General features: G+C 34.4%; 1 protein-coding gene and 1 pseudogene across 2 annotated transcripts; one reads left to right on the top strand and one right to left on the bottom strand.

The window, feature by feature from the left end:
* Positions 1 to 511: 511 nt before the first annotated feature.
* Positions 512 to 3,276, top strand: LOC124837973 (putative serine/threonine-protein kinase PBL25; annotated as a pseudogene). The gene is made up of 5 exons (XR_015779798.1): positions 512 to 814; positions 947 to 1,122; positions 1,205 to 1,394; positions 1,575 to 1,966; positions 2,346 to 3,276. The product of XR_015779798.1 is annotated as a putative serine/threonine-protein kinase PBL25 (transcript).
* Positions 3,277 to 5,119: 1,843 nt separating this feature from the next.
* On the bottom strand, positions 5,120 to 8,751 carry LOC124837890 (putative receptor-like protein kinase At5g18500). The gene is made up of 7 exons (XM_088115909.1): positions 8,643 to 8,751; positions 6,776 to 7,357; positions 6,241 to 6,678; positions 6,006 to 6,121; positions 5,620 to 5,880; positions 5,334 to 5,534; positions 5,120 to 5,203 (listed from the first exon to the last, which is right to left on the bottom strand). Exons 1-7 carry the CDS (start codon positions 8,749 to 8,751, stop codon positions 5,120 to 5,122), a joined length of 1,791 nt encoding a protein of 596 aa, XP_087972035.1.
* Between the last annotated feature and the right edge of the window lie 326 nt (positions 8,752 to 9,077).

Here is a 9,077-nt window from a genome sequence, read left to right as displayed (position 1 = left end):
AGTCAAATATAACCAGAAATTTCACTTCATTTTCAAAGACTGAATTGAAGAACTCTATGTAACTGCGTTGTGTTATTCTAATTTGAGGAATAAAAAATCAGGAGTTGTACTTAAACTGAAATTTAAAATCTATGTATGGCATAGATGCGAAATAATAAGAATAAAAAAAAATATTTTAGGCATAAAAACGATGATATAGAATTGGAGTCAAAATGTAACCATAATTAACGAAAGGAAAACGTTAGAGGCTAGCCATGCATGGTTGGATTGGAAGACAATATAGGAAAAGTGAAATATAAGTTCCACATTTGTAGGAAGGCATCTAAAAGGGACAGCTCATAATGATGTCCACCCAAAATTCCCCCTTTTTCTCTCCGAGTCTTCTGAGAAAACGTCATCATTTTGCTATTCCTCTCATACATGCATGCCTAACTCCTCCTCCTTTTCACCTTCTGCTGTTTGTTTCCCTTTCATTTTGATTTATAGCCTCTGCTCGGGGTCCTTCAATCTCACTTGGGGGAACCTCCGTCCATTGCTCAATTCAACCAGAGTTCATGGAGGCTTTCATTTTCACCTTTGCATCACCATAACCATTCTTTGATTGAATGAAAATATTCTTTAGAACCAAAACCTCCACATACACTATATATATTCCAACCTACAATCCTACTTTCACCTTTTGTTTTTTCTTTCTACAAATTTACAAGAATGAATTGTTTTCCGTGTTTTTCAAAGACTAAGAAATGCAATAGCAGGAGGGAGCAGCAAGGGCCTACACAACACCAAGAAAACTTTATAGCAACAAAACCTCCGGGTAAGATCAATGAACACAAACAATTCAAATTTACTTCGTTCTGTGTCATTCATTTAATCAAAATATTGTGTAAGAGACAATGCTGTTTGAAAGGTCTAATGATTGAAAATTAAACACTCGGGTGAAATGTAGACGTGAAAAAACCAAAGGCAGATGATCCAAACAATGTTGACACTTCAAATATTCAAGCGCAAAATTTCACGTTCCGTGAACTGGCAATTGCAACGAAGAATTTCCGACAAGAATGTTTGATGGGTGAAGGTTGCTTTGGCAGAGTTTACAAGGGAACAATTCCTGCAACCGGGCAGGTCATATCACAAGTCCTTCAATTTTTGGTTCATAAAAAACAATTGAATTCAATTTCACACTGTGTTTTGTTTCCCTACCCAGGTGGTAGCAGTGAAGCAACTTGACCGAAATGGGGCGCAAGGATGTAAGGATTTTCTGGTTGAGGTTTTGATGTTAAGCCTCTTGAACCATGACAACCTCGTCAAACTCACTGGTTATTGCGCTGATGGAGATCAACGTCTTTTGGTGTATGAGTTCATGCCAGGTGGCTCGTTAGAAGCCCGTCTTCTTGGTATACTCACACCTTACTGGAATATTCCATCTCAAATTATATATATTATATGACCACAATACATTATCTTTGTCTTGTTTTTTCGTATAATGTCATTTTGCTTATTGACTTACCTAGTTAGTTTTGGTAAAAGGTTACCTTGTAAAACCAAAATAAAACATGTGCTTGGTTTTGTAACAGAGAGGAGACCAGATGAACCTCCATTAGATTGGTACAGCAGAATGAAAATAGCATCACATGCTGCGAAAGGATTGTGGTACTTGCACGACAAGGCCAACCCTGCAATCATATATCGAGACTTGAAATCTGCAAACATCTTGCTAGATGATGATTTCAATGCAAAACTATCAGATTATGGATTGGCCAAACTTGCTGGCAACGATAAGGCGAACATTGTACCCACAAGAGTTATGGGCACTTACGGTTACAGTGCTCCTGAGTACGTAAGAACAGGTAACCTCACCTTGAAATCAGATGTCTACAGTTTTGGAGTTGTCTTGCTAGAGCTCATTACTGGACGGCGTGCGGTTGACACCACAAGATCACACGATGAGCAGAATCTAGTTTCATGGGTATACCTATAACAACCTCCTTAATTTGGACTTTGATTATGTTGTAAAAAATTTACTATGTTTCTTAATGAGTTATAGTTCCTACAGGAATTCCACCAAACAGTAAAAAATGTGGAAAAAAGACGAGACACACGCATAGTTCTTTATAGTTTAGTATTGTTTTCAATAAAAAAATACAATAAGTAATCTACAAATTAGGGTTTTTTTTTTTAATGTAAAATTATGGAAGTGAAACTTGATTTGATTCTGATTGATGAAAAACAGAAAATTTATACGAGGTAATGTATCTAAGGAAAATGTTTTAGGTTGACTTGAGGAGAATATGAAACAATATGTATTTGGTTAATTATGTACATTTGTCCTTATTATTATTGAGCAGGCACAACCCATATTTAGGGATCCAAAGAGATATCCAGATATGGCAGATCCAAATTTGAAAAATGATTTCCCAGAAAAGGATTTGAACCAAGTTGTTGCAATAGCAGCCATGTGCTTGCAGGAGGAAGCAGCAGCCCGTCCTTTGATGAGTGATGTTGTAACTGCTCTGAGTTTTCTTTCGACTGCTTGTCCAGAGGGTGGTGGTGGCAACAACAATAGCTCCTCCGGTGAATACTCTTCTTCTAGCGATGACAGTGGATCTTCTAAAAACCAGGTTAGTGAAAAATAACAAGAAAGTGAAGACGCCTGAGAATCTGAGTATGAATATTATGAGAATGAAAACCAACATAATTACAGTCCTGAAGTCAGTAAAGAGACTCTGCTCCAAATCGAGCCGCAAGAGCAGCACCATTGATTATTTAGATCATGGACGCGTCTCAATCAGTAGGAAAAGTAGGCAAAAGAAATCTTCGTTAAATCAGAGGAGCAGTAAGCAAAAGAGGAGCAACAAGAGAAGTCCTTCATCCAATTCAAGTAGCAGTGGGATGTGGCAACATGATGGTGTGATGTTATTTACCGTAAAAGGGAACATTTCAATCGGCCAAATCAGTAGTGATATTGTTCACTCAGACAATGGCAGCAGCAGCATAAGGTCCAAGGAAAGGAGCAGCATGCATTTAGATTACACCAGCAATAGGGAACCAAAACAACAGTCAAATGTTCATTCACCATAAAAATCGATTATCCTTGTCTGCATGGTTGCAGTCACCACTTAATTCGGCATCATATCATGCTTTGTACACTTCTGTCAATGTTTGTTTATACGTATGGTCGAGTGAAATAAGTAAGATAACAATATCTGCTATCCGCTATTTTCAAACAATCTCGAACAACCATATAACACCTCAAATATTTACACACTTATATACTTATCTTTTAGAAGGTTTTGGATTTTTTTTTTTGTATCTACCTTTAGTTCGTGAACAAAGACAGACAATAACTGTGAATTTCGATAGAAGATTCTTGACATTATTGGAAATAGTGATCTTTGTTTTGTGTTATGTAATATTTTTGGCAATTCTATTGTGTTTCCTTCTGTCATCATATATATGCATGCATATGTGAGAATTAAATCTTGCGTCGTGCTGTGGATATCCATCCCTATTGATTTGGTGGATTCAATATAATTTTTTTAGTAGCACTAACTAGAAGAATGTTAGATCATGTGTCAAATGTCATCTTTTCAAGGTTCACATATATTTATCAATCATTCTCACTTACACGAGTTGTCTCAAAGTTTGGGTATGCAACTAGCCCAAACTTCTTTATGATTTTTATAAAGGACTAAATAATTTGATCAAAGTTTGCAATTCCTCTATCTTGTAAAATCTAGGTTTTAACATTGATTAACGTAGTAAACTTGAAGAGGTACTAAATATTACAAAACTAAAACTAAAACTCCGACAACACACCTAATGTTGTCCATTGGTATTAATAATCATAATTTTCATTTGAGACTGAGGCATATTCTTCCTATGATTCCTGAAGATGGTTGATCTTACATTATCAATTTTACCATTAATGCTTTGTAACTTTTGGAACATTGTCGAGTGTTGACACCTCAAAAAAAAAAAATGGACTAATTAAACCAAACAGCTATTTTATTAAAATTATCTCATTATCCATAATTATTTATTTTAAGATTGATAAAACAAAGTTGTGATACTTTTATAATTTTTTTTGTTCGTAGAAATTGAATTCGTGTTAGATGCATTAAGATATTCACACATTCTCATAAAACATGAAAAAAGCGTAGAGAGTTTTTTATTTTTCTTTTACCATAAATAGAGATATTAAACTTCAAATTTGTGCCAATATTTCTTTTATTTAAGAAAAGGAGTTAAAGTCCAAATTTTCTGACAACTAACACAAATTGATCACTAATTGGCATAACTATTAACTTTTAGATCCTGCACACATTTTTTCTATTGTTTTATTATTGGTCAACAACACTAGAAGAGTATTATTTAGAAAAATTATATCCTTAACACTACACTTGAGAATAAGTGAAAAATCACTTTTAACAAAATAAATACATGATAATGGATATGAGAGAAGAGAAAGTAGTACAACAATTTTTTTTTCAATTAACAATTACAATTATAAAATAGTTTGTCAGAAATGTTTTTCGTATTCTAAATTCATGAGTTTATATTTTTAATGTTTGCAAAATGATTTTTAAAATATAAACCAGATTTAAACAGTGTAAATCACTTATCTGTTAGTAAATTAATAAAGAAAGAATTTATAAATACCAAAAATACATATCATTATATGTAAATACATCAACAATTTACAATTGATAGTAATTCACGCCAAGAAAGTCATACAGATTATCCAATTCAATCTTATTTATGTTTATTCCATTCTGGTCCTTTCATTATTAAATATCCAAATATACATAGAGCCAAAAGAAAAGAAGTGTATTTGAATTGCTATCACTATAAGTCTATAATAACACCTTTTATATATCTAAGATCTGGATGATTGCTCAATAGATTTGATTCTCTTCCCACCAAATGAATCATTTGGTCGGATCAGTAGTTCAGCAGAACACACTGTGAATGAAAGAGATCCCAATTTTGTACCATAGTAAGATGCTGAAACAGTATATCACTTGTAATATATCTTCATTTTCTAATTCCATTTACACTACATTTTCATGTTTCATCTCACAGACTAATAGAACAACAACACAACACAATACCCTTTATGTCAAAGAGGAGCTGATTTGGAGGATTTGGAGGATTTGGAGCTGGGGGTGGAGTTTGATGATGAACTCTCATCCTTCTTTACCTTCTGCATCAACAAAAAAAAAAATGTAAATTTGATAAACACAAGGCAAGGACTAGCACAAAAGGGCTTGACACATTAATTTGTAAACATAGTTAGAATGAGATTAGGAGTAACTTGACAAATATATATTTACCATCTTGGTTTCTGTGTCCATGCAGACCTTGTCCAATTCATCAAAAACTACCTCAATGGTTGGTCGACCTTTGCTTGATTTGGCAACACACAACACTGCAATTTGTAGGATGGCTTCGAAGTCTGCCTTATCAACCTTTCCTTTTAGTCGTGGGTCTTCAAAATCAGACAATGGGCGCTTTCCCATACTCACATCTCTTGCCTACAAAACAAATTTCAAATTATCTCATTTTTAGTTGAATCATTGAATGGCATGGAAATATGATAATGAATATATTTTTAAGTACCTTCCTTGTGAGCTGGTCTCTGGCATCAAGATCCAACTCTATGACTTTCTGTCCAGACAATATTTGCAAAGCAACAATACCAAAACTGTATACATCACTGGCACACGTTAGCTTGGCATTACTCATGTATTCTGGATCCATGTAGCCTATGGTTCCTCTTACATCGGTAAAAACCTTGCTCTCTTTGATTCCCATCACCTTTGACAGTCCAAAATCTGACAGTTTCGCTTGGTATTTCTCAGTCAAAAGAATGTTCGTAAGCTATAAAATTAGAACCAGTGAGAGGCATTATCATAGAGCTAACCCAAAACAATTGTACATGTATTTGCTTGTTGTTTTCAAGTGCAATATACAACATATTCAAATTTTCATTGCATGTTACTTGCCTTAATATCTCTATGGACAACACAGCCTTCTATATGATGGTGGAGGTACTTGAGTGCAAACGAACAATCTCTCAAAATTCTCACTCTTGTTTCCCAGGTCAAGTGACTGTCTCTTCCTGAAAAATAGAGACATATATATATATATAAAACAGTTAAGGGATAATCAAAGATTTAGATGCATTTGTATGGATAAAATATTTGGTCTAGTTCTTCCATTTAAGGGAGAGGACATTACGTAAGAGATGTTGAGCAAGATTCCCGTTTGCACAAAATTCATAGACTAAATATCTCTCATCCCCTTCAATGCAGCAGCCAAAGAGGCAAACCAAGTTTGGATGACGAAGCCTTGAAAGGCCTTCAATTTCTCGAGTGAAAGACTCAGAGGTATTACTCTTTGTTAAATGCTTGATGGCCACTATTTGACCACTGGGTAGAACGCCTCTATATACATGCCCTGCACTTCCACGTCCAAGGCTTATCTTTCGACCACCATAATTCATGGCATTCTCAATTTCCGTTTTGCTGAACCAGTACAATCCAGACCATGCAGTGATGTCTTGCAAGTCAACCGGTTTACGACCCTTCTTCTTGGACAAACATTTCACCATAATAACCACAATCAATGTTACAATCACAACTACTGGCACACTCAGCAAGGCTTTCCACAGAGATCCTCCTGGGGACCCAAAAACACTTTTTGTCAGTATTCTCTCACATGGTCCTATTAATGTTAGGTTCAAAAAATAAAATGGTAGAGATGAGATGACTACTCTTGTCTGATCCTGAAGCTGAAGATGGCAAGCATAGTAAAAATTTGTCAACGAGAGGATCATTTGGTCTGCCAGCTGCAAGACCAACAATAGCTGCTACCCCACATATGGCTCTGTCAATGTCGTTGTTGTGTTTTTCAACTTGAGAATACAAAGTATCTCTCACGTTCGATATTCCACTGGTACAATCTGCACAAGATTGACCAAAAGGTTGGTCGAAGTGGGAGCACCGGCTCAATGCGTCTTGGTATGGTTGCAGGGTCCTAACATCCTGCAAAATGAAGTTAGAGCATACGGAACTTCCTCGGTAAAAGTTGTCAAAGCCACATGAATCAAGTGACATCCCTGGTTGCGGGTGAAATGACTGCAAACAACGCTGCCATTGATCTTGGGAAAGGAACACTTGTCCTCCCGAGCTCAGTGCGTGTGTGGCCAACGCATTGGACACAACCGTGAGAGCATTTCGACAGCACAATGAGGTCGGGAACCCGTCCTCACCCCACGTGTAAATATACTCTTTCACTTCGACGCACTCATCCATTGCCACATACTGGCTTGTGTTGAACTTCAGCACACATGAACCTGTATCAAAACAGCATTCAATCTACAACTTTGTGAAGCTACTCAAATTTTCTATCCATCACTTGATTGGAAAATTATTATATGATCTGCAACCAATTTCTACGACAAAGGTAAACGTATTATTCTACTTATGACAGAGATTAATAACATGCATATACATGTTACCTAGATATTAGTAAACTCTACCTACTTCCAATCTATGTTTTAACTTCTGCGCTTAGTCTCCCTATTGGTTTGAATTGTCTAATCTAATTTTGTGTTAGTTTATTATATCTGGCTGCATGTGATAACATATTTACAGAACATGGATAAGTGTATGACGTACATAACACCAAAAATACATCTAATCATCAATAAATACATATCATCAATGGTTTATAAAAACTTTTTCTTTTGTTAGGGTTGGAACTCGGACATTATTTAATAAACGATTAAGATTGACAATATAAAAACAAAAAAAAAAACCTATAAACCTATTTTCTTATGAGTTTAGATTGGAAATATTATTATAAGGATTTAACAAAAGTGGTATGATCAGAATCAACTATTCATCTTGCTAATTACGATGAGTACATGACATAAAATAAGTATTTTAAGATTGAATGATATCTAAACAATTTTACTATTCTATATCATCATTTAGCAAAAAACAGTAAAAAAACTTATTTACTTCTTTGTATTTTTGTCAACTAAACATTACAATCCATAAGCCATATTACATTTGAGTCACAATATCTCTGATTATTATAAAATATAACTCAAATCACAATCTATTAAACTCTTGATAATTTCTCTCTTAAAACATCAAAATATTACCAATAAAATATGATTAATATTTTCTCATTTGAGTTTACCTATATAATTACTAATAAAACCCGTTAAATACTCCCTTGTATTACCACTAATAAACTCCGCTAAATATTTCTTCATTTATTTTATTCCATTTAAGTTTACACTAACACACTACAATTGTTTTTCTGAATTTTAAATATCCGAAATTGATATTTCATTATTAAAAGGCAGAGATATTATTTAATTGGACCGTGATATTTTAATAATTTTTTTTATCAACTTTTTGATAATATAGACTATGTGTAACTATCTTACTGGTAACGGACTGGTTATATGCTAACACATAGGTTGTTGTAAAAAGATTGTTAAAAAGATATTTCCTTATTTAATTAAATAGGAGAAGGGATTGAAAATAGATGTTTGTCTGTTTTATACATAGATAAGTCTGTGAATGCAGAAGAAAAAATGAAAAGAGAAGGGAAAAGGATTTGACCTTGCGGATCGGTGAGTGCAGCAGAGAATAGGAGTGGGGAGGAGTGAGGAAATGCAAGAAATATAAGTGCAAACAAAAGATGAAGAGGTAAGTGTGTTTTTGTTTTCATGTCCAACCAAACCTCTTTTGCTCTGTATGGAAACTAAAAGTTACCCATTGTGAAGCAGCGTAACGTTCATAGCAGATCAAGCTAAAAGTAGAATAGAGAAGATATAGAGTGAGTTTTCTTCGTTAACACCGTTATGGATTTGGATATTCTCGCTGCCATATTGCCTTTAGATTACAGCTTGTACTACATGTCTTGATTTCATCAACAACATATTTTAATCTTACCCTTAGCCGACTATCAATTTTCAATAACCAAAATTACTATACAAAATAACTATTTATCCTTCATTATTTATTAAACATCTTCTAATCAAGGATTAATTATGT

The sequence above is a fragment of the Vigna umbellata genome, chromosome 5 (assembly GCF_029865625.1).
Source record: "Vigna umbellata cultivar VRB3 chromosome 5, Vumbellata_1.0, whole genome shotgun sequence".
Taxonomy (NCBI): Eukaryota; Viridiplantae; Streptophyta; class Magnoliopsida; order Fabales; family Fabaceae; genus Vigna; species Vigna umbellata.
Note: the sequence above shows the minus strand (reverse complement) of the source record. Positions and strands in the feature narration are given on the sequence as shown.

What these genes read in the sequence shown, in the direction of transcription:
- LOC124837890 (XM_088115909.1), bottom strand. Translation starts at nt 8,751, where the DNA reads ATGAAAACAAAAACACACTTACCTCTTCATCTTTTGTTTGCACTTATA. An exon ending in AGCTTCAGGATCAGACAAGA is followed by an intron (nt 6,679 to 6,775) that starts GTAGTCATCTCA and finishes GGTCCCCAGGAG; the next exon opens with GATCTCTGTGGAAAGCCTTG. An exon ending in TCTTGCTCAACATCTCTTAC is followed by an intron (nt 6,122 to 6,240) that starts GTAATGTCCTCT and finishes TCTATTTTTCAG; the next exon opens with GAAGAGACAGTCACTTGACC.